Consider the following 26,886-nt stretch of genomic DNA (forward strand, 5'->3'; position numbering starts at 1 on the left):
TGTGCCTGAAGTATCCCCTCCTCTTCGGTTTTTTGGAAGAGTTACTGAAGAATTAGTACTCCTTAAATATTTGAAGGAATTTACCAGTGAAATAGTTTGAGAAAATTATTTAACTTCTGAACATTTTCTATAAAATGGAGATATATACCTACTTATACCATAGCATGTCTGTATGAAAAAGAGAGAAAAACACTCAATATAGTAACTAGAATCAGGTAGTTATACAATAAATGTTAGGTCTCTGACTATACACATACCTCCCAAAATAAAAGCACAGTCTATCAAATATTCCCCATGTGAATATTCATTCCTACGTTGTTATGGTCAAAATGAGCAATGACTGCAATTAAGTACTAATTTTAGCATAACCTGTGGAAAAATAGTATGAGAAAACTGCTCATTTTTCTGGTAGATACTTTCAAGTTATGGTTACTTAAGATTCAAGTTTTGGGGTTTTTTGTTATTTTATTTTCCTATATATCTACAGACGACCCTTGAACAACACAGATTTGAACAGTATGGGTCCACGTATGCGTGGATTTCTTACAGTTCAGTACTATAAATGTATTTCTCTTATGACTTTTTTTTTTAAGATTTTATTTATCTGAGGGGTGCCTGGGTGGCTCAGTCATTAAGCACCTGCCTTCGGCTCAGGTCATGGTCCCATGGTCCTGGGATTGAGCTCCACATTGGGCTCCCTGCTCAGTAGGAAGCCTGCTTCTCCCTCTCCCTCTCCCACTTCCCCTTGCTTTGTGTTCCCTCTCTCGTGGTGTCTCTCTCTGTCAAATAAATAAAATCTTTAAAAAAAAATTTATTTGAGAGAGAGAGAAAGAGAGAGAGCATAAACAGGGGAAGCAGCAAAGGGAGAGGGAGAAGCAGGCTCCCCACTGAGCAGGGAGCCAGAAGTGGGGTTCAATCCCAGGACCCTGGGATCATGACCTGAGCCGAAGGCAGATGCTTAACCGACTGAGCCACCCAGGTGCCCTTTCTTATGATTTTTGTAACATTCTCTTTTTTCTAGCTTACTTTAAGAATATAGCATATAATATATATATAGCATACAAAATATGTGTTAATTAAGTATATTATCAGTCAGGTTTCCAGCTGAGAGTAGGCTATAGAATTTAAGTTAGGGGGAGTCAAAATTTATATATGAATTTTCGACTGCATGGGAGGTCAGTACTCCCAACCCCTATGTTGTTCAAGGGTCAACTGTACTCAACTGTACTTTTTTTCTTTTTACTATTTTTACTTATTATTTATTTAAATTCAATTAACATATAATGTACTATTAGTTTCAGATGTAGACTTCAGTGATTCATTTATATAATACCCAGTGTTCATTACATCACGTGCCCTCCTTAATGTCCATCACCATTACCCCATTCTCCCACCCACCCCTCCAATCCAGAAATCCTGTTTCCTATGATTAAGAGTCTCTTATGGTTTGTCCCCCGTCTCTGATTTCGTGTTGTTTTTTTCCTCTCTTCCCCTATGAACTTCTGCCTTGTTTCTTAAATTCCACATATCAGTGAGATATGATAATTGTCATTCCCTGATTGACTTATTTCGCTTAGCATAATACCCTCTAGTTCCACCCACGACATTGCAAATGGCAAGATTTCAATTTTTTGATGGCTGAGTAGTATTTCATTGTGTGTGTGTGTGTGTATATACACATATGTATATATACATATGAATGACATCTTCTTTATCCATTCATCTGTCAATAGACATCTGGGGCTCTTTCTATAGTTTGGCTATTGTGGACATTGCTGCTATAAACACCAGGGTGCAGGTGCCCCTTTGGATCAATACATTTGTATCTTCTGGGTAAATTCCTAGTAGTGAAATTGCTGGATCACAGGGTAGCTCTATTATCAACTTTTTGAGGAACCTCCATACTGTTTTCCAGAGTGGCTGCACCAGCTTGCATTCCCACCAACAGTGTAAGACGGGTTCCCCTTTCTCCACATCCTCACCAACATCTGTCGTTTCCTGACTTGTTAATTTTAGGCATCCTGACCTAAAATGAGGTGGTATCTCATTGTGGTTTTGATTTGTATTTCCTTGATGCCATGTGATATTGAGTAATTTTTCATGTGTCTGTTGGCCATTTGGAGGTCTTCTCTGGAGAAATGTCTGTTCATGTCTTCTGCCCATCTCTTGATTGGATTATTTGTTCTTTGGGTGTTGAGTTTGGTAAGTTCTTTATAGAATTTGGATACTAGCCCTTTAACTGATAAGACATTGGCAAATATCTTCTTGCATTCTGTCGGCTGTCTTTCGGTTTGTCAACTGTTTCCTTTGCTGTGCAAAAGCTTTTTATCTTGATTAAGTCCCAATAGTTCATTTTTGCCTTTCTTCCCTTGCCTTTGGAGACGTACCTAGCAAGAAGTTGCTGGAGCCGAGGTCACAGAGATTGCTGCCTATGTTTTCTAGGATTTGGATGGATTCTTGTCTCATATTTAGGTCTTTCGTCCATTTTGAGTCTATTTTTGTGCATGGTATAAGAAAATGGTCCGGTTTCATTCTTCATGCATGTGGCTGTCCAATTTTCCCAACACCATTTGTTGAAGAGACTGTCTTTTTTCCACTGGATATTCTTCCCTGCTTTGTCAAAGATTAGTTGACCATAGAGTTGAAGGTCCATTTCTAGGCTCTCTATTCTTTTTTTTTTTTTTTTAAAGATTTTATTTATTTATTTGAAAGAGAGAGAATGAGAGAGAGCACATGAGAGGGGGGAGGGTCAGAGGGAGAAGCAGACTCCCTGCCGAGCAGGGAGCCCGACGCGGGACTCGATCCCGGGACTCCAGGATCATGACCTGAGCCGAAGGCAGTCGCTTAACCAACTGAGCCACCCAGGCGCCCTCTAGGCTCTCTATTATATTCCATTGATCTATGTGTCTGTTTTGTGCCAGTACCATACTGTCTTGGTGATTACAGCTTTGTAATAGAGCTTAATGTCTGGAATTGTGATGCCACTAGCTTTGGTTTTCTGTTTCACCATTCCTTTGGATATTCGGGGTCTTTTCTGGTTCCATACAAATTTTATGATTATTTGTTCCATTTCTGTGAAAAAAGTTGATAGTATTTTGATAGGGATTGCACTGAATGTATAAAATGCTCTAGCATAGATATTTTAAAAGTATTTGTTCTTCTAATCCATGAGCATGGAAGGTTTTTCCATTTCTTTGTGTTTTCCTCAATTTCTGTGATAAGTGTTCTATAGTTTTCTGAGTACAGATCCTTTACATCTTTGGTTAGGCTTATTCCTAGGTATCTTATGGTTTTTGGCACAATTGTAAATGGCATCAACTCCTTAATTTCTCTTTCTTCTATCTCATTGTTAGTGTAAAAAAATACAACTGACTTCTGTACATTGATTTTACATCCTGCCACTTTGCTGATTTCCTGTATGAGTTCTAGCAATTTTTTGGTGGAGTCTTTTGGGTTTTCCACATAGAGTGTCATGTCATCTGCAAAGAGTGAGAGTTTGACTTCTTCTTTGCCAATTCAGATGCCTTTTATTTCTGTTTGTGTCTGATTGCTGAGGCTAGGACTTCTATACTATGTTGAGCAGCAGTGGTGATAGTAGACATCCCTGCCATGTTCCTGACTTTAGGGGAAAAACTCTTAGTTTTTTACAGAGAATGATATTTGCTGTGGGCTTTTCATAAATGGTTTTTATGACAGATTTATGTTCCTTCTATCCCTACATTGTGAAGAGTTTTAATCAAGTAAGGATGCTGGGGCGCCTAGGTGGCTCAGTCAGTTGAGCGTCTGCCTTTGACTCAGGTCGTGGTCCTGGGGTGCTGGGATCAAGTCCCACATCGGGCTCCCTGCTCAGTGGGGAGCCTGCTTCTCCCTTTCCCTCTGCCTCTACCTCTCCCCCTGCTTGTGCTCTGTCAAATAAATTAAAATCTTTAAAAAAAAAAAAAAAAAAAAGGATGCTGTACTCTGTCAAATGCTTTTTCTGCATCTATTCAGGGTATCATATGGTTCTTATCCTTTCTTTTATGTAGTATATCACACTGATTGATTTGTGGATGTTGAACCATGCTTGCATCCCAGGAAAAAATCCCACTTGGTTGTGGTGAATAAACATTTTAATATACTGTTGGATCCTACTGGCTAGTATCTTGGTGAGAACTTTTGCATCCATGTTCATCAAGGATATTGGTCTGTAATTCTCCTTTTTGGTGGGGTCTTTGTCTGGTTTTGGGATCAAGGTAATGTCACAGAAGGAGTTTGGAATTTTCCTTTCCATTTCTATTTTTTGAAACAGCTCCAGAAGAATAGATACTAATTCTTTTTTAAATGTTTGGTAGAATTCCCCCAGGGAAGGCATCTGGCCCTGGACTCTTGTTTGTTGGGAGATTTCTGATTACTGATTCAATTTCCTTACTGGTTACGGGTCTCTTCAGGTTTTGTTTTCTGTTTCTTCCTGTTTCAATTTTGGTAGTTTATATGTCTCCAGGAATGCATCCATTTCTTCCAGATTCCTAATTTGTTGACATATACTTGCTCATAATATGCTCTTAAAGTTGTTTTTGTTTCCTTGGTGTTGGTTGTGATCTCTCCTCCTTCATTCATGATTTATTTATTTGAGTCCTTTCTCTTTTCTTTTTGATATGTCTGGCCAGGGGCTTATCAACCTTATTAATTCTTTCAAAGAACTCGCTCCTAGTTTTGCTGATCTGTTCTACTGTTCTCTTGGTTTCTATTTCATTGATTTCTGCTCTGATCTTTATTATTTCTCTTCTACTGGGTTTAGGCTTTATTTGCTGTTCTCCAGCTCCTTTAAGTGTAAGGTTAGGTTGTATATTTGAACCCTATGTTGTTTCCTGAGAAAGGCTTGTATTGGTATGTACTTCCCTCTTAGGAACACCTTTACTGCATCCCAAAAGTTTTGAACAGTTGTGTTTTCATTTTCATTTGTTTCCATGAATTTAATTCCTTAATTTCCTGGTTGACCCATTCATTCTTTAGTAGGATGCTCTTTAGCTTCCATGTATTTGAGTTCTTTCCAAACTTCCTCTTGTGATTGAGTTCAAGTTTCAAAGCATTGTGGTCTAAAAATATGCAGGGAATGATCCCAAGCTTTTGGTACCAGTTGAGACCTGATTTGTGACCCAGTATGTGAACTATTCTGGAGAACGTTCCATATGCACTCGAGAAGAATGTGTATTCTGCTCCTTTAGGACGGAATGCTCTGAATACATCTGTGAAGTCAATCTGGTTCAGTGTGCCATTCAAAGCCCTTGTTTCCTTGTTGAACTTCTGCTTAGATGATCTGTCCACTGCTGTGAGTGGGGTATTGAAGTCCCCTACTATTATTGTATTATATCAATGTGTTTCTTTAATTTTGTTACAAACTGGTTTATATAATTGGCTGCTCCCATGTTAGGGGCATAAATATTTATAATTGTTAGATCTTCTTGTTGGATAGACCCTTTAATTATGATACAGTGTCTTTCTTCATCTCGTATTACAGTCTTTGGTTTAAAATCTAATTTGTCTGATATAAGGATTGCTACCCTAGCTTTCTTTTCACGTCCATTAGCATGATAAAGGGCTTTCCACTCCCTCACTTTCAATCTGGAGGTGTCTTTGGGTCTAAAATGAGTCTCTTGCAGACAGCATTATCGATGGTTCTTACTTTTTTTTATCTAATCTGATACCCTGTGCCTTTCGATTGGGGCATTAACCCATTTACATTCAGAGTAACTATTTAAAGATATGAATTTAGTGCCACTGTATTACCTGTAAAGTCACTGTTCCTGTAAATTGTCTCTGTTCCTTTCTGGTCTATGTTACTTTTAGGCTCTCCACTTAAAGGATCCCCTTTAATATTTGCAGGGCTGCAGGGCTGGTTTAGTGATCACAAATTCTTTTAGTTTCTGTTTGTCCTGGAAGTTTTTTTATCTTTCTTTCTATTCTGAATGACAGCCTTGATGGATAAAGTAACATTGGTTGTGTATTTTTCTCTTTAGCACCCTGAATACATCATGCCAGTCCTTTCTGGCCTGCCAGGTCTCTGTGGATAGGTCTGCTGCCAGTCTAATGTTTCTACTCTTGTAGGTTATGGACCTCTTGTCCCAAGCTGCTTTCAGGATTTTCTCCTTGTCTGAGATTTGCAAGTTTCACCATTATATGTCAAGATGTTGACCTATTTTTATTAATTTGGGGGTGGGGTTTCTGTGTGCCTCCTGGACTTGAATGCCTGTTTCTTTCCCCATATTACGGAGGTTCTCTGCTATAATTTGCTCCAATATACCTTCTGCCCCACCCTCCTCTCTCTCTCTTTCCTCTTCTTCTGGGATCCCAATTATTCTAATATTGTTTTGCTTTATGGCATCACTTATCTCTTGAATTCTCCCCTCATGATCCCATAGTTGTTACCTCTCTTTTTCTCAGCTTCTTTATTCTCCATCATTTGGTCTTCTATATCACTGATTCTCTCTTCTGCCTCATTTATCCTAGTAGTTAGAGCCTCCACTTTTTATTGCATCTCAATAGCTTTTTTGATTTTGACTTGATTAGATTTTAGTTCTTTTATTTCTCTAGAAAGGGATTCTCTAGTGTTCTCTATGCTCTACTCAAGCCCAGCTAGTATCTTAATAATCATTATTCTGAACTCTAGTTCTAACATCTTACTTATACCCATACTGATTAGGTCCCTGGCAGTCAGTACTGCCTCTTGTTCTCTTTTTTGAGTGAGTTTTTCTGTCATCATTCTTGCCAGAGAAGAATATATGAATGAGAGAACAAAATACTAAAATGGCAACAACAACCCCAGAGAAATATATACTAAACAATTCAGAAGAGACCCAAAAGGGGGGGGGGGGGAGGCGGGGAAGAGAGAGAATATAATCAGACAGGTGAACAGAACAGAGTAATACACTAGATCCTGTGTGTATTTCTGTTAGAAAACTAGATCCCTCAGGGCACCTGGGTGGCTCAGTTGGTTAAGCGGCTGCCTTTGGCTCAGGTCATGATCCCAGAGTCCTGGAATCAAGCCCTGTGTCGAGCTCCCTGCTCAGCAGGGAGCCTGCTTCTCCCTCTCCTCTGTGCTCTCTCTCTCAAATAAATTAAACCTTAAAAAATAAATAAATAAATAAAAGAGAACTAGATCCAAAAATTGTAAAGAAAGAAAAACTTACCTATGTATAAAAATAAAATACAATGAAAAAATAGAATGTAACTGTACAAATGAAAATTAAAAGACAAAAAAGAAAAAAGAAGAAGGAACATAGACAGGTGAACAGAACAGAGCAATACACTATATCCTGGGTGTATTTTAGTCTGTTTGTTAGAAGAAAGTACATCCCAAAATTGTAAAGAAAAACATATATATATATATATATATATATATATATATATATATATATGTATATATATATACACACACACACATGAAAATAAAATTAAACACATTGAAAGAATAGAATTTCACTGTAAAGATGAAAATTTTTAAATATTTTAACAGAAAAAAAAAAAAGAAGAAGAAAAAAGGAGAGTATGATCAGACATTTGGTCTGTTTGTTAGAATAAACTGCATCCCAAAATTGTAAAGAAAGAAAAACTTATGTATAGACAAAAATAAAATTAAAGACAATGAAAGGATAGAATGTAACTGTGAAAATGAAAATTAAAAAAGACTTCTAAAAAAGAGTTGATAAAATAGGAAATGAGTTGAAAAAGGAAAGAGAAAAATATATATATAATTGAAAGACTAAAGAACCATGGGAAAAACCCATGAATTCTATATACTATTTTCCCCTAGCACTGGAGTTTTGCAGTTCTGTGTGATCAGTAAACTTGGTCTTAGCCGGATATTCTTGCTGATCTTCTGGGGGTGGGGCCTGTTGCCCTGATCCTCAGGTGTCTTTGCCCAGGGTGGAACTGCACCACCCTTGACGGGGGGCCAGACTAAGTAAGTAGCTCTGAATTGCCCTATGTAGCTTTTATTCCCTGAAGGCTTTCCGTGCAGCTTCAGAGGATGAGAATGAAAATGGCAGCCTCCCAATCTCCGGCCCCAGAGCCAAAAGCCTGGAGCCCCACTCCTCAGTGAGGCCTCAGGGAAAAGCAGTCAATCACTCCTGTCTCCCTGGATTCTGTCCACACTCCTTGCTCACCCGGCCTGTGACCTAGCGTTTCTATCTCAGGCATGCGACCCCGTTTCGAGTCTCCAAAGCTTGCAGACTCCTGCAGTGCCCACCCATGCCACTCCTCCCAGGGAAGGAAGGGGGTTCTTGCCAGTTCTGCTACTCGCTGGGCCCCTGCTCGGACAGCAGTCACCTGACTGTGCCACAGTTCATGGTTTATGGCAACTCAGAGCTGAGAGCCCACTCCTGGGCTCACTGACTGCAGCGGGCTTCACCGCTCTGATGCCTGGGAGCTCTGCCACACTCAGACACCCCCAGTCTTATTATGACCCTGGCCATCCTGAAACCACACTGTCCCCACTAGAACTCTGTCCTGCTTCACCACCTTAGTGCCTTTCAGGCAGGGACATCTCTCACTGGAGCAGACTTCTAGAAGTTTCGATTCTGTGCTCCACTGCTCTATCACTTTCTGGTGCTGGCTTATGGAGGCTCCTTCCCCCCGTGGTTTATCTCCCCATATATCACCTCGGAGTCACTTCTCCGCTCCTTCTACCTTGCAGAAAGCGGCTGCTTTTCTATTTGTAGAGTTGCAGCTATTCTTTTCTTAGATCTCTGGTTGAGCTCGCAAGTGTTTAGAATGATTTGATAGCTATCTGGCTGAATTCCTGGGACCAGACAAAACTAAGGACTCCTACTCCTCTGCCATCTTGGACTCCTCCCCCAGTCTTGGTTTTTTTAAAGATTTATTTATTTGAGAGAGAGCACACGTACATGAGTGGGGGGGAGGGGTAGAGGGAGAGAATCTTCAAGCTGACTCCCCCCTGAGCGCAGAGCCCTACTCAGGGCTCGATCTCACAACCCATGAGATCATGACCTGAGCTAAAATCGTGAGTTGGATGCTTTACCGACTGAGCCACCCAGGCACCTCATGACTCAAGTTTTTAAATGCAGCAAATTACCCTCATCAGGTTTAACAGTAAAGAATAAAAGCATCTGTACCACACAGACCACCTCCTTTGCTTTGTGATTCCTCTTTAAATTAATTTTATAGATATAACAAACCTTTGACGGAGGAACTGCTGAAGAACATGAGGGTGAAGTGTCTCTTGATGTTTTCAAAGACTGAACAGGTCTCTCTTTACCTATACAAGAAAATATAAAATGCAATTTTCTAGCTCATTTGTTTCCAATTAGAGTGATTTTGTAATTAAATAAATGAGGGGGGTGTCATATACTTATTTTAGTACTGAAGTCTTCATTATTAAATTAAATCCTTTAATATCTAAACCTACCTCTCTCAGAGGCAAGGTACCATAAAAATTTTCAACTAACCTAGTACCAATGGACACCATGTATGGCAATCCAGGCCACATTAATGCTAGTTAGCAAACACAGAACAACTGAGAAGACCTCAAGAACGGGAAAAGACTAAAATCATAAATGCTTCCTCCTCCAAGTTCCTAAAAGCTAACTTTTAATTTATCAATAAAAATTAACAATAAAAAAGTAGTTATTATATAAATACCACAAAGAAAACTAGCTAATTAAACAATAGCTCAAAGTGAGGGGCATGTAGGAAATCTAGCAGATATTCCTGAAATATTTAGTTTAAAAAATAAAAATAAAAACTAGAAAACTGTAATTTAGAGCACTATCCTAATGCCTGGTATGAATAAGTACCATTTGTTAAATGGTTAAAAATAAATCTGTGTGAGATAGTCACTAACCTTTACCTTTAGTCACTACAGACACTAATGTAGTGCTATATATATATATACACACCACCGTTTTTATAGAAACTTAAGCCAGAAAATAGATTTAAACATTAGTCAGTTCAACATAGAATACTGTTTTAGTTAAATATAATAATAATAACTGTGAGCTATTACTAACAGAAAAATATTTCATTAAATTATCTGTATGTGTCAAATATAAATTCTCTGCTCTTAATTGCTAAAAAACAAAAACAAAAATCAAAAAAACAAAAACCTGACAAAATTAAATTACAGAGAAAAGGAGAAGGTGGCACCAAGTTTGGATTGACACAGAAGCTGGTCAAGACTAGCCAGTCAGTTACGGCCAAGAAAGCAGTCAAGGGCAAAAGCAGACACAAACGACCTTGAAACTGAAGCAAAGCCAGCTTCAGTCAAAAAGCCTCTTAAGCTCTTCCTGCTATGGTCAAGACTGCCAAGTAGGAGCCTAGAGCCTCAAGGTTCCTGACCACGTAGGGCAGTAGTGAATATCAGCTCTATCCAATGTCCTGCAGCCCTGGAAAGCCTTTCTGGAGACACTCCCCTCACCACCTCCCGAGGGATAGCGGGTAATGTGTGAAGATATTTTCCATTGTCACAAGTGGGAGAGTGCCCTTGGCACACAGTAAGTCGAGGCTAGGGATGCTGCTAAAACACCCTACAAATGCACAGGACAGCCTCCCACAACAAAGAATTATCTAACCTCAATTGTCAACAGTACCAGGGATAAGAACTCCTGCTCTAGGCACAGTATTCTACCTCGGAAACTCTAACAGTCTCATAAAAAATCATAACCCTAGAATCTTTTAACTTGTGGCATTAAGAGCCTTTCACACTAAGTGGTTTAAAAGTTCTTGTAGACCTTAAAAATCAAAAGATACCAACCAACACTACATCCCAAAATGACTAAGAACATGATTTCATCATTCCCACTTTATTTCTATTACATATGGCAAATTCTTCATCATACTGTGACAGTGTCAGTCTATTCCACTGCACCAGAAGCTCCTAGAGGTGCAAGTATCATAGCTTATTTCTGAATACCCAGGGCCTACCCTGCTCAAGTCCTTTAAGAAAAGAATAAATACTCAAAAATTAGGTGAAAAGATAAATTATTTTTCTACCTTTAGGATACAGTGACCTCCCCATTCTATTCAGATAAGCAATTCCTTGAAAGAAGGTGAGGAGCTCAACCAATCAGCACATCAAACTATGCTAATTAAAGGCATAATTATAGGCTCAATTCTGACACATAGCAGCTAGACACAGAACAAGCAGCTGTTAATCTCTTACTTAGCAAAATCTTACAAACACATCAGCACTACAGGTATTGTCAAGTATAATAGGATCTTTCCTGTAGTCTTAGGATCTTTCCTGATTTTAGCTGCATTAGGGCTAATTTAAGCAGATTTCTCAGTGTGCAGAAGCAAAAGAATCCTGAAGGATAGAGCAGGTGGTAGATCATATATCCACATATATTCATATATACCTGTTGCATGAAGGGCAGGGACAGGCAAGAAGCAAAGGATAAAGAAAAAGGATGCTACAGATGGCAGCAGAAAGACCACAGAAAAGGTGAAAAGAAATACCCTGATCTTACTGTTTTCCAGTCCTGTCAATGATTTGTTTATTCTACAAATCTCAATCTCCTTTGAGGTGGCTATTCCTGACCAGACAAGCAATTCACAATCCTACTATCTGTATCTACTACCATTAAACTCTAGTTCCAACTAAAGACTAATTGGGCAGTTATACACTTTTCCCATTTCTGTAACCTCTATCAATTCAAGTCCCCCACCCCTTCACAATCCCAAATCAAAATCTAACTCAAAACTCACCTCTTTCTGGATTTCCTTCATTCTGCCGTTTGTAGGAGGCACCAGCACGGATGGACTCTAGGGAAAGGTGGTCAAGGAGGAATTAACACCAGCACCTCTGTGCCCAGGAATGACAAGAGAAGAACCCAGAAGTAGGAGTGATGAGAACAGGAACTTCTGAGCATTTGCTGGTGACCCTAAATTCTTTCCTACCCTGCCTTCAAATTGGGATGCCTGAGCAACCAACACTAAAGAGTAGTAACAGAACAGGAGAAAATTTCTGTTTTTTAAGATTAGAAGCTAACTGGGTCCAACAACAATGAAGTGTTAAGATTAGGCTAACCATAGATAACATGAGCAGAAAGGAATGAGAAAAGGATTATATAATAAGACACCAAAAATTGAAAATAAGGATCAGGTCTTACTCATCACTTTAAGCACGTATTCCAATCTTCATGAGGTTGGCAAAGGACTGGTTCAAGAATCACACACACACACACACACAGCACACACAATCAAGAGAGAAAGATGAATCACCACTAGAAATCAAAAAGAATACTGGTAAAGGTTTCATGGTGTATCATATCCGTTCCCTAGGCTTACAGTAGCTATCTGCAAGGAGTCATTCTGACTTGCTCTCAAAAGTAGCCCATTAATAAATCCTGCTACTTCTTTTTATACAAATTCTCTCATAAAAGGATTTTCTTTAAAAACAAATCCACAACTACTGTCTTGCTAGAATCCCTAATTATCCCATATTTACAATCTCATGAATATTTTGTTAGCTTCCTTACCTGCAAACTCAGTGATACAGGTGTACTTAACTTTTTAAGTAGATTAAATATAATAATAGGTATCTTTCCAATAGGATGAAAACTCCTTAACACTTCAAATTTTTCTATTATAGATCCCAAATTGCCAATTCTACTTTTTCCCCCCCGAGAACTGTTTTGGCACTGTTAGCACCCACCCTGCATTAAAAAAAATATTTCAAGAAAAAATATATTTCAAGAAATATGCAAATATTATCATCCTACTTCCGCAAGAATGTTGTTAAAGATGCAATATCCTTCTCCCCTGCATAACTGATCTGTTATCAGGAAAATTTTTGTTCCTCCTGAGCAGCTGATCTGTTTTTATCTATTACTGAATACTTCATCTCTTTGTTTTAGCCAAATCCTTATTGATCTCAGCAACTGTTCAGAGCTTTCACACTGGCATTTATTCTTTTATTTTCGCGTTTATTTCTTTCACAAAAAATTCTTCACCCATTTACTTAATCCTGTTTTATTACGTGTTTATTTTGTAACTTGTCTCCCAGTCTTTGTAGATCAAGAAATGAGAACACTGGTATTTTACAAGAGTGTCTGGAATCTGGGGATGGCTCATAATAGCTGATGAGAGTGGCCTGTCCACATCTCTTCCAAACTCCAAGTTCAGGGACTCCACATCAGTAAAACCTGAGCTCAATCATTACGGTAGTATTCCCTCCATGGCAAATGCCACAGATCATGTGCTGTGCCCCTGAAGAGTCAGTTCACCAACACACCGCTGGTGCTGTTTACTGATTTCAATACCAAATTTCAGAGACATTGCAGGAATTACCACATTTAACTACAGATTCCTACCCATAAAAAACAGGGCTGGACTATTTAATAATATCCTAAAAGACCAATAAAACCATGCAGCTGAACACAGCTCAAATTGCAGATTCATAAATAAGTGCTTATATTAACCCTCTAAGTTTTAGGGGTTTTTGTTTTTTAACACAACAAGAGATAACGGAAACAACCCTGTTATGCTTAAACTTTTCATCTCAGTGTTTCCAATGATCTGTTTATATTAAAACTAATTAAAACTGTCCTCTATTATAGCATTTTAATGATTTAAAAAGAATTTTTTCTTGGGGCACCTGGCTGGCTTAGTCAGTGGAGCATACAACTCTTGATCTTGGGGTCATGAGTTCAAGCCCCACATTGGGCACGGATTATTTAAAAAAAATAAAAAATAAAATTTTTTTCTTAACATTCTGCCATTTGGTTTTCATGCCTTTGTAATTCTTTATCTCCTACATGTTCCTAACTATACCTTTCTCTTTCTTCTTTGTTGGTTATTGTTTCCTAAATGTGAGTGTGTTCCTCCTAACCTCATTTTTAACCTTGCTTGCTATTCTTACATGGCTCCAACCAACACTATGAATACAAATGTCTCTGAAATCCACTTCTTTCACTCATACCTTTATACTTTCAACTGACAGGGTGCTACTCCTTAGCTATTTAGCCATTACTTCAAATTCACCTCACACGTGTTCTTACTAAGCAGACACTAACGCCCTGCTTCAGAGCAGGGCAAAAGGGCTCAAAACCTTTGCTGTAACACGCTAAAGAAAATGAACCCCAAATTAGGATGAAAGAAAGAAACCAGCAAAGGAAAATTCTGAAGGTGGCAGTACTAAAACTGAAATCCAAGTGAACGTACTAGTGAGTACAAGAATAAATGGGGAGGAAGAAGATGAAGAGGAACACTGGTTCCATACATCAGGTAAAAAGTTCTTCCCATGGAGGTGAAATCAAAGCTGGAGAAACAGCTTAATTTTACAACAAACATTCAGAAGTACTATAAGGATTTAACATTATTTGGTGACTCTTTGAATAGAACAGCTGATATGAGTATCAACAATATTTGACAAATCTCTGTATAAAATAAAATTTCAGAAATACACCTTCTTCCTGAAAATACTGTTTTCCTGAGGAAGTAATGATGAAAAGAACTAGACTAATCCAAGCCTATCAAGTGTTAGTAATTACTGATAACCCATGTAAGAACAAAGGACACTACAAGAAAAAATATTAAAATCATCATTAGAGGGGCGCCTGGATGGCTCAGTCATTAAGCGTCTGCCTTCAGCTCAGGTCATGATCCCAGGGTCCTGGGATCGAGCCCCCATCGGGCTCCCTGCTCAGCAGGAGGCCTGCTTCTCCCTCCCCCACTTCCCCTGCTTGTGTTTCCTCTCTTGCTCTCTAATAAATAAATAAAATCTTAAAAAAAAAAAAATCACTATGAGATGAGTGAGTTAGGGACCGTGTCTTGCAAACTTTCAATTCTTAGTACAGTACCTAACATAAAGGGACAAAACAGATACTTTTGAATGAAAGTCTGATCAGTCAACAAACTTCACAGCACAGATAAGACATTCACATCTCCTTTGATAATCAGCTGAAGCTTTGAAAGATAAATTAAGATATGAACAAATGAAGATATGGTGGCTACAAAAGCATTTATTTTTTTGAATCATGGATAAAGATATGCAAATTTGGGGGTCTTGGTTAGGAAGAACATGATTTCCCAGAGACCTATTGGTCAAGAAGGTATGAAAGACATTGGGGAGGGTATGTGCTATGGGGAGTGCTGTGAATTGTGTAAGACTGTTGAATAACAGACCTGTACCTCTGAAACAAATAATACATTATATGTTAAAAAAAAAAAAAGCAGGAAGGGAAAAATGAAGGGGGGGAATCGGAGGGGGAGACGAACCATGAGAGACTATGGACTCTGAGAAACAAACTGAGGGTTTTAGAGTGGAGGGGGGGGTGGGGGGATGGGTTAGCCTGGTGATGGGTATTAAGGAGGGCACATATTGAATGGAGCGCTGGGTGTAATGTGCAAACAATGAATCATGGAACACTACATCAAAACTAATGATGTAATGTATGGTGATTAACATAATAAAATTAAAAAAAAGAAAAGAATAAATGAACAAATGCTCAACTGAAAAAAAAAAGGAAGAAGGTATGAAAGAGAAAATGGAAAGGACACAAGAGAAATGCTCTTGTGGTACAGACACCAAAAAAACAACAAAAAAAAGAAACCAGGTAAAGGGGTACAGAAAGCTTGTGCCACCTCCTCTTCTCCACAACAATCATCTTTAGGAGGTTAGAGATGTAACAAGTTGACATAAAGGCGTATTAACTATGAATATTTGAAAGTAAACTTCTAAACAGAACTCTCCTTTTAATACATCAGGGTAAAACCACATGGGCTTGCTTTTAAAAATATATGGTTAGACGTCTGCCTTCGGCTCAGGTGATCATCCCAGGGTCCTGGGATCGAGCCCCACATAGGGCTCCTGACTCAGTGGGGAGCCTGCTTCTCCCTCTCCCTCTGCCTCTCCCCCTGCTCATGCTCTCTCTCTCTCTCTCCCTGTATCTCTGTGTCTCAAATGAATAAAAAAAAAAATCTTTAAAAAAAATAAATAAAAATATAAATAAAACATTATACTATACTAACTGTACATATTCTGAATGTGTGGTACAGACAGATCATACTAAGTCCCTAAACAGGGATGCTATAAATGCCTACACTTATGGAAACATCATTAATTGATTACGGTTTTAGAACCTCAATTATTCTGATGCCAGAAAAGCCATAACTGTACTCCTCAGATTCACCCAGGAAACTTACAGCCAAAGCTCTCTTGTGAGTAAACAACAGATTCTCAAATAAGAACAATATACTGCAGAACCAATTTCAACAGCACATTAAACTGGATCAATTACAGTGCAAGATCTACTAGGAAAATACTAGATTATAGTTCAGGATCTCTTCACATGACACAGCTCATCCCAATAATCCTTTTCCACTTATATCCTTCCACCAACTTCTACTCACCATTCAGGTATCACCTAACATACCTATTCCTATGGAATGTCTGGTGTGTCTCCCTAACCAGATCATAGACTCAGAGGGCAAAGACTGGATCCATCTTGCTTGGCAAACCATTTATGAGAAATAAAAGACCTTATGAGTACTGAACACAAATACAATGACTTTCAAACCAAGAAACGCTCTAATATTCAGTCACCGAGAGAATGGGTTTATCCTCCCTTCCTACTGCCTAAAATATCCATGATCTGACTTCTATTACCATGCCACTCTAAACCTGCACCAAAGAAACCTTTTTAATGGCAGAAAATAAATCACTAAATTTATTGGAATTTCAGCTATAATCCAAAAAGTCATGTGGACTTCCAAATATATTCACAATCAAAGGTCTTAAGATATGTCTTTTTTTCCATTACACTGAAGTTAAATAATGGAGTCTATCTTCCAAATATACTCTTCTCAAAATGTATTTTTATTTATTTTTTATTTATTTATTTTTTAAAGATTTATTTATTTATTTATTTGAGAGAGAGAATGAGAGAGAGAGAGCACATGAGAGGGGGGAGGGTCAGAGGCAGAAGCAGGCTCCCTGCCGAGCAGGGAGCCCGATGCGGGACTCGATCCCAGGACTCCAGGATCATGACCTGAGCCGAAGGCAGTCGCTTAACCAACTGAGCCACCCAGGCGCCCCACAAAATGTATTTTTAATTCTTGTACATTTTCAGTTATTTTAGTAGATGTGCCTTCAAAAAGGACTAAACACTAATGAATAATAATCCTTCTTTAACATTATCTTCTATATAGACTTACATAGAATTAAGTAAATATATTTAATAATGGCTGCTGGTATCAAGAAAATAAAGGGATACTGGGCCCAAAGTCAGAACTATAGAAACACAGATACAGACCAATCAAAACAATAAACTCGCAAATCTTCTGTAGTAATATTTTTAAAAATCTACCAAAATGTCACACAGCCTAATTAATGTATAAGCATAGTGATAAATCTGACATTAATTCATAGGCAAATGTTTAAAAGGAATTAACAAAGAGGTAGTTTCTATGTATTTAAATAATCATGACACAATGGATTTACAAAACAATGCAGAAACCTTATGTCACTGTTTTTTTGTTTTTGTTTTTAAAGATTTATTTATTTATTTGACAGAGAGAGACACAGCGAGAGAGGGAACACAAGCAGGGGGAGTGGGAGAGGGAGAAGCAGGCTTTCCGTGGAGCAGGGAGCCCGATGTGGGACTCGATCCCAGGACCCTGGGATCACCTGAGCCGAAGGCAGACGCTTAACAACTGAGCCACCCAGGCGCCCCATGTCACTGTTTTAATAGAGAAAATACTTTCTAACTTAAGAGTTTCAAGAAAGCACCTGACAAAGTCTTCCATGAAATCCTCAAGAGAAAAGGAAGACAAGATGGGGGATCACAACTGGTTGAAAACAATGCAGATAAATGGCTGAGGTCTACAGACCGAGGTCTCTAGAGGTTTCTGTATTTGGCTGTATGCTACTCAAGATAATTATTAAGGACTAATACAAAACACAAAGCATATTTCCTTTGCCGATGAAACAGAGCTACTTTTATCTACTGCAAGTATACAGGATCACTAAATGAGATTTTAAGACCTCTACAGAAGAGAGTAATAAGTCAAAGTTAATTAGATATTTAGCATTCTTAGATTTCTTTTAATATATAAACTACACTCAAGCAATTGCATCTAAAAAAAAAAAGTACAGGCTGAAGGGCATTTTGTTTAATAGTAATATATATGAAAATGGCTTAGGTTTCTACAGTTTCAATAAGGGCCAGTGATACAGTGCGGTTGATAAAATAAAAGTTCACTTCTGCATCACAACTTAAAAGGAACAGAAAAAAAATTAAGGAAGCAAAATTCTGAAAACATGTCAAATAAAAGGAATAGCTGAAGGAACTAAATATATTTAAACCAAGGGGGGAAAAAAACTGAGAAGATTATGATGGTACTCTTCAAATACATAAAAGATGAAACATTTTTATGGCTCTAAGACAAATATCTAGTATTACATAGATGTTACAGGAAAAGATTTTAATTGTTTTATAAAAAATGAACTATACAAGGACAGAAGGACTGGACTGTGATATAGTAAATTTATCACAGGAAGGATTTTAACAAAGAACCTCAGGGTATGGGAGACTGAACTTAGTGATTTCTGGTGTCACTATTAGTGCTATTATCCTAAACAAAAGAGTAAGATAGGAGAACAATGGGATTCAATTGAGAAAGAGGAGAAAAAAGGAAATAAATATCTGAGAGAGAGTTCACAAATGGGGAGATATTTAGTTAGATTAATAGGAATAAAAATAAACTTCAAGTAGAAATAGACAAGATATACATACAACAATTTTAACTAGAATGGTATCATAATAAAGGGAAAAGCAATGAGGTTAACTAGGACTTAGTGTGTAAATATGGACAACAAAAAGGAACAAAAAATAATATTATAGTGACTACTATAGTGACAATTATGAACATGTTAGTCCAATTAAGCTAAAGACAGAAAATTCTTAAAAAGCACAGAATGAAAATAACATTTTGATTTAGGAGAATGATTAGTCTAAAGCAGTACAAGGTTCACAGGATTAACTCAAAAGGCTAAGTAGAAGAAATTTAATAAAATACACACGTAGACATGTGTATGTGCATGTAAGCACAAAATGGGAAACAGGTAGTTGAGATAAAAAAGTAGCAAAAATCATTTTGTGGCTTATAATAATCACATAAGAGATATATTAAATGCACAGAAGAATTATGAAGAATTAGTCCTTCAATGGTTACCATGGCCAAACTACTGGTGATTTTTTTTTTTTTTAAGATTTTATTTATTTATTTTGACAGAGAGAGACACAGCTAGAGAGGGAACACAAGCAGGGGGAGTGAGAGAGGGAGAAGCAGGTTCTCCGCTGAGCAGGGAGCCCGATTCGGGGCTCGATCCCAGGACCTTAGGATCATGACCCGAGCCGAAGGCAGACGCTTAACGACTGAGCCACCCAGGCTCCCCACTACTAGTGATTATTAAAATTACACTGAAAAATGTGAACAAAAAGCAAAAAATTAAAAGTCAAACAGCAAAATGAGGGCATAAGGAGAGTAGGAAAATTATTTTTACTTGTTATTTGTAGAAACATTTAAAATCTTTGACAAAATTTCAATTTACATTTAAAAAATTAAATTAACACACTGTTGCTAATTAACCCAGTTTAAATAACTGATAATTTAAGGACCCTGTTTCTCAGTTCTTTTTTGAAGAAAAGCAAGGTGCCATCATTATCTGTCACATTTAGATTAAAAGAACTGGTATCACAAATATGTAACATAATTACTTTTTCCAATTATTGTTTAAAATAAGACTTCTCCATTAACTTTTTGCAAGATGATTTTATGTAACTATTCTGAAAACTATTTACATGAAAGGAGTATAGAAAAACATTTTAATAGCTCAGCCCAAACAGTTAAGGAATCAACCCAAGTAACTTGTAAAGAGAGTTTTCCCGAACAAACTTTTTTTAATAGAAGAACTTTACTTTAGAAGCTCAAGGACTTAAAAAAAATAAGCATAAAGACATTACCAAAGTTGTATGCTCTATTTCACTCAATTTGCACCATATTTTAGTCTCCCAGCTTTCTTTATTATCTTTTCATCACTCCAGATAGTAAAGGTATTAGGCCTCAAAGGGGAAAGTCTGCTGGAGACCCTAAGGAGTTCCTCTACATTTCATCACAAGATTTTAAAGTTTTTACCACTAACTACCAGGCTGAAAGCAGACCAAAAAATGCCTCCCTCAAAATCTGTTTCAGAGGAGAAATGGAAAGAATAAGATGAATTCACTAACAACTATCTTAAGTAACAGGTTCACTACAACCTGTCAAGTAAGAATCTTAAGCTCCCATTTTACTCATGTTTTGTTCAAAAGCCTTCATAATCCGTTTCCAAAGATACTTTCCTCCTCTTAATCAAATCATTAGATTTGGATTAAGTCATATACATCCAAAAAAAAAAGTATCTTCTTAGAAGGTGTCTAGCTAATATTTATATCTGTGCATGTGAGTGTGCATTAGAACTCAGATGTTGGGGCGCCTGAGTGGCTCAGTCATTAAGCGTCTGCCTTCAGCTCAGGTCATGATCCCAGGGTCCTGGGATCGAGCCCCACATCAGGCTCCCTGCTCAGTGGGAAGCCTGCTTCTCCCTCTCCCACTCCCCTGCTTGTGTTCCCTCTCTCTGTCTCTCTCTGTCAAATAAATAAATAAAATCTTTAAAAAAAAAAAAAAAGAACTCAGATATTATTTATCCTCTTGAAAGGGGAGAGGGAGGGAGAGAAGAAAGTGAAACGAGAAAATATCAAACTATAGACCCTGAACTCCATAGTAAAGCTTTCAGTTACCTGGAACTATATGCTTATTTTAAGCAATCAGGCATATGTAAATGATTTTGTTTTAAATCTACCTCAACTGACATGCTTAACTCCTGTATGACCATTCATACACTTGTATCCAAAAATATGTTTTTTGGAAGCCCCACTCTACCTAGCTCTGAAAACAGCAAAAAATTGATAAATGTTTGTTAAATACTGGAATCCAGCAACAACTACAATGGAGACAATCCAATGATTTGAAATGATCTTCCATCACTCCAACATGCAGGAAGCAAATGCTATTAAACTAAAACTCTTTATTCAAAAACAAAAACAAAACCAAAACAGTTAATAGGAAGAAAGTTAAAAAGTAAAGAAAAAGAAATACCCTTGACTTTTCTGGTGTCTGTATCTTGGCTTATAATTCCCTCTACCTAGAAGATAGTTGTAGAAATCTGAAATAAAAGATGAGCCCAAATGTTGATTTCCTCCATCACATGTTTTTCTAACTACCACAGTGAGAATCTCTCTCACCTTAACCTGCTCACACCATCTTAACTCATTTATGACATATTAATTCTTCTATCAAAGTTAAGAAGGCATGAGGAAATGTTTGTGAATGAGCTCAACTGCAGGTAGTGGAGTCCAGAAAGCTAAAACAGATTATCTAGAAAATAAATTGCTTCATTTATTTATTCCAACACATACTAAGCAACTCAGCCAGAATGACAGGCCATGATTGCACAGAATGCCATGCACGTCTAGGTATTCCAAATTAAAAAAAAACAACAACAAATTGGAGGTTGGAAAAAAAAATGAACCTAAGGTAGGTTTTTAGCTCTAAAATCTATAAGGTTATATACCTTATATTTAGGGGAAATCACTGATATTTTTCATGAAAAATATACTATCAAATATATATATCTTCTAGTGACAGAAGATTAAAGAGGATGGACTAGCACAGGAACTAGCAGAAAATACAAAAGTATATAACTTTCCAACATGATTACAAACACACCTCCTCTGTGCTGAAGAACTAGAAGTGAAATGTCAATGTGAACTGCAACTTGAAATGGTTCCAAAAAATGTGTGTGTGTAGTATTCATTATATTCTTTCAACTTTTCTATGTTCCAAAATTTTCAAAATAAAAGGTTAAAAATATATCTTACAATACCTATAAGGCAATCTGAATCAGTACATTCTCATTAGTGGAGGTTGTAAAAGAAGTTTTAAAAATACATACTTCTATGTTGAGATTGATGGAAAGAGTACGTTTTGCTTCTTTCTGGAGAGTAGCTTCTACTACTGACACTGGAGCCAGACCTGCTGTGTGGAGAATCCTTCCGACCTACAGGTGATTCTCTGAAAAAAGGAGTGTCTCTTTTATGAGGAGACCGGTCTCTCGTGTAATGGGAAGAATAGAAACTTTTTCTTCTAAAGCCATCTCTCATGTCCCTTTGAAGAAGAAAAAAAAAAAAAAAAGCGAATTATATCCTGTAACTTACATACACAATACAAATGGCAAAAGCTCTGATTATAAGCTACTCTTTACACTGTAATCTTGGCTCCCCCCCTTTTTTTTAACCACCACCTAACTTTTTTTTTAGATCGAGAGAGTACAAACAGGGGGGAGAAGCAAAGGGAGAAGGAGAGAATATCTAAAGCAGACTCTGCACTGAGCGCAGAGCCCAATGTGGGGCTCAATCTCACAACCACGAGATCATGACCTGAGCTGAAACCAAGAGTCAATGCTTAACTGACTGAACCCACCCAGGCACCCCATCACCTAACTTCTAATGTCAGTCCACAAAATGAAACTTTATCAGTGATGTATGATTTAGATGCGTACACTTTTTCAGTTTGGGGATAGAACCAGGTGGTTAAGATCAAGTGACTTTATTCTAAGGAAACACAGAAATGTTATGATGTGAAAAACATAGTCATACAGTCTCTACTTCTGTTTGCCATTAACAATATTCTACATAGCTACCATACTCTCAAAGACATCTAGAGAATATCAAAGATTTCCCAAGTGAGACATTTCATCATCTCTTATCCACTTCTAAGTATACTACATACTACTGGTATTCAACTGCTGTGATTTTGCTTCCCACGTTCCAATTTGGCAGTCTCTACAGACATTTTTGTTGTCATAACTGGAGAGGTGGGGTTGCCACTGGTGGGTAGGACCAGGGATGCCACTAAAACCCTACAATGCCTAGGACAAGTCCGATACAAGCACACAACAAAATCTGACCCAAAATGTTAGTAATGCCAAGGCTGAGAAACCCTGGTATATACCTATTAAGTCCTTGCTCTCTTGAATTTGCATCCTTAGCGTACAGATTGTTGCTTATCTCTAACCACCAGCTTTTACTAAATCACCTCTACTTTTACAAATTAAATTTCCTTATTAAGCAATATCCAATTCAACGTAGAAAGTCCGAAGAGTAAAACTTTATAAAGCAAAACTAACTTTAAAACATCAAAGCAGGGTGTCTGGGTGGCTCAGTTGGTTAAGCGACTGCCTTCGGCTCAGGTCATGATCCTGGAGTCCCGGGATCGAGTCCCACATCGGGCCCCCTGCTCAGCAGGGAGTCTGCTTCTCCCTCTAACCCTCCTCCCTCTCATGCTCTCTCTCATTCTCTCTCTCACAAATAAATCTTAAAAAAATTTAAAAAGATTTAAAGCATCAAAGCAAATCAAAATTACTAAATGAAACTATCAAGATCTGAGCCTCCATTTAAAGGAACACTTGGCATCAAACAGGTTTTAAGCGAAGATTTAACAAGTGTATTTCCATATTAAAATTAAGGAACATTGCATTTCAGAAAGAAGAATGCTAAGAGACAAACCAATGACGTGAAATTTCAAATGTTCAGAAAATTTCAGCATATTGATCAGCAGTCCCTAATATATAAATAGTCATTAGCAGATTAAAACCCAAAATATATTGTCCTTACAGATACAATTATAATTCTCTGGGCCAAAGTAGAAAAGAGCTAAAACTCATTTAGGATAAATGAACTCAGACAAAATACTAATGCCAAAATAAAGCATTCAAGAAATTCTAATGCATTCGAACTCAATCAGCAAAATTACAGAAGCCATATCGACATCACTGAGAGCCTAGTGGCTACATATGTATTACACAGGTCTCAGGACCTGTACCAGGGGCCGAGGACCCAATGATAAACCAAATGCATGCAGTCACTCCCCCGTCATGGGCCTCTCATGCTAGAAGAGGCAGTTTAAACAAATAAACATAAAACATGTGAATGCAGTCAAGCGTGTACACAGGGAAACTAATTAGGAGCTGACTCATGCAGACAAGAGACAGTGGTAGCTTAGATAAGACCAGAGCAGGGAGCACTTTAACACACACAAGAGTGCATCTTTATAGACTCAATGGGACATGGTGAATGACTAATGAGTGTTAAGAGACAGGGGATGCCAAGATGATTCCAAGAATTCTGGCATGATGAATTACTGAAATGAGAAAAAGAGATTTGAGAAACTGGGGTGTGGTAAGAGATCCACATTTGGATTTGAACACATTAAGTTTGAGATGCTCACGTAACAGCCAGTTAGTAGGCAACTAGACACATCAGTGACAAGATTAGAAGAGATTTTTTGGCTATAAGTTGTTCTATAAATAGGCAGTATTGAAAGCCTCGGGTAGGGCCCAGAATCTAGGACTAAAAAAATTACATTGGAAGAGAAATGGACTATCTGAGAATGAAAGAGAAGAGCCACAGAAACATGAGGGAAACCGGTAAGTAAGTTATCAGGGAAGCCAAGGAAAGACTGCTGTAAGAAGATTTCCTACACTGAAATTAAATGAGCTCTTACCGGTAACTTATCTAGGTGAAGAAGAAGAGCAGCAGGCCCACATGCCCAGTAAAGACTGCCTATTTTGTCCAGCAGGAGGCAGGGTGGGGGAGTAGACAAAGTACTGAACTACAGTTTCCTAATCCTGACACGAGATGGCGGTAAAATCACAACAGCATAGTTCAGAACCATCAGAGTGGCCTGGGGTGACTGAATATACTTGGGGGAAGTACATGTCAGATTTTTAATATCTCCGAGTAAGGTCTCTCCTCCCCTTCACATCAATCCCTCATATTTCCCATCAGATTGAGCAAAAACATCACAACCAGCATCATCTACTTTAAGTATCCTCTTTGATAAAGTGATAATACTAGCCACGTCATTTATTCATGTTAGTGTGTATATATATTTTTAATATTCCTATCTCTTTTATCTCTATATCCCAATATATGAAAGGCACTATGGGGAACTACCCTGGTTCTAAAGAAGCTTAGTATGTTGCGGGGGGGGGAGGGGGGCACGCCGGGGAGTAAATGCTCCAGAAGGCTGAGAAGGCTGGTACTGCAATTCAGAAGAGAAATTTGTATTAGATGGAAAAGCGATCTGGAAGATCTTTAAAAAAAGATAAAATTTATACCAACATTGTTGAACAGAAATATAATCAAGCCACAGATGTAACAGCTATATTTAAAAAGAGAAACGGGTGCCTGGGTGGCTCAGTCAGTTAAGCATCTCAGGTCATGATCCCAGGGTCCTGGAATCAAGCCCCAGGTCGGGCTCCTTGCCCAGGAGAGAACCTGCTTCTCCTTCTCCCTCTGCCCCTCCCCACAGGGTGCCACCCCCCGCCCCCGCCACTCATGCTCTCTAAGTAAATAAAATCTTTAAAAAAATAAAGAGAAAGAGGTGAAACTAATTTTAGCAATATTTTTTATTTAACCCAATATATATAAAATATTATCAACATGTAAGACGAAACCAGAGAGAGAGAGACAAACCATAAGAGACTCTTAATCATAGGAAACAAACTGAGGGTTCCTAAAGGGGAGGGAGGTGGGGGGATGGGGTAACTGGGTGATGGACATTAAGATGGGTACATGATGTAATAAGCACTGGGTGTTATATAAGACTGATGAATCATGTACCTCTACCTCTGAAACCAATGATACATTATATGTTAATTAATTGATTTTAAAAATAAATTTAAAAAAAAGGACTGACAAGCTGTTAGGAAATGAGGAATCTGGGTTGTTCCAGGAGGGAAGAGAAAGAGTGGGGAGGGGTCCATAAATGGTGGAAGGCTGTATGGAATAGGACCCCCAAATCTTTAAAAAATAATCTAAAAAATAAAATTTAATGAGATATTTTACATTCTCTCTTTTTCACCTTAAATCTTGAAAATCCCAGTGTGTATTACATACTAACAGAATATCTCAGTCTGAACTGGCCATATCTCCAATGGAACTTTGGCTACCAGTTCCCATATTAGACAGCACAGACTTACACGGTAGGGAAAGTATTCCAAGTTTCAAGAAAAAGCAAGTAAGTTTTAAAGGATATTAATGTGAACAAAAATAAGAGTAATCAGAAAAGTGAAAACTTTAAAAAGCATTTACTAAAAAGCAAAGGAAGAGAAGTCTTAAAGGATAAAGGAAAGTTAATACCATATACTACATAGGCTGGAAGAGATCTCTGCATTTAACGACTTAGGAGTCATTTGACCAGGGAATGGGCTGTCCAATAAAAACTTCGGAAACCAAAGCAGATTATAAAAAAATCAAGATATATCTACTAAAGGAGTTGAGCCATTAGTTTTCTTCCAAAAAAGTCTGGCAGAGGAAGGAAGGGAGAGAATTGGAACAATACTTTAAGGGAAAGGGTTTGATCATACAAGTAAATGAGAAATAAGAAGTAAAAAGGGTGCCCGGGTGGCTCAGTTGGTTGAGCATCTGCCTTCAGCTCAGGTCATGATCCCAGGGTCCAGGAATCGAGCCCCACATTGGGCTCCCTGCTCATCAGGGAGTTTGCTTCTCCCTCTGCTCGTGCTCTCTCTTTCAAATAAATAAAATCTTTAAAAAAAAAAAAAAAAAGTATCATCAACTGCCTGCTGCCACCCATTTCGTGTGGCAGATACTGGTCCTATGGATTCTGCTGAGAAACTTTCAGAGCAATTCAGCCCACTGGATGTATCTTCTTTTTTTTTTTTTTTTTTTTTTTAAAGATTTTATTTATTTATTTGAGACAGAGAGAATGTGAGAGAGAGAGCACATGAGAGGGGGGAGGGTCAGAGGCAGTAGCAGGCTCCCTGCCGAG

At 37.9% G+C, this 26,886-nt stretch overlaps 1 protein-coding gene across 6 annotated transcripts in view; it reads right to left on the bottom strand.

The window, feature by feature from the left end:
* Nucleotides 1-26,886, bottom strand: part of PPHLN1 (periphilin 1) — a 146,045-nt gene that overhangs the window by 72,274 nt on the left and 46,885 nt on the right. For 5 of the 6 annotated variants that reach the window (XM_021704779.2, XM_021704778.2, XM_021704777.2 and 2 more), the window contains 3 exons: nt 21,989-22,200; nt 11,701-11,757; nt 9,174-9,253 (listed from right to left, as the gene is read on the bottom strand). In XM_021704779.2, the coding sequence (XP_021560454.1) occupies nt 9,174-9,253; nt 11,701-11,757; nt 21,989-22,200 (349 nt within the window). The remainder of the gene's footprint in view (nt 1-9,173; nt 9,254-11,700; nt 11,758-21,988; nt 22,201-26,886) is intronic. The other variant, XM_044914880.1, reaches the window with a different exon arrangement.

This window comes from Neomonachus schauinslandi, chromosome 5 (assembly GCF_002201575.2).
Source record: "Neomonachus schauinslandi chromosome 5, ASM220157v2, whole genome shotgun sequence".
NCBI lineage: Eukaryota > Metazoa > Chordata > Mammalia > Carnivora > Phocidae > Neomonachus > Neomonachus schauinslandi.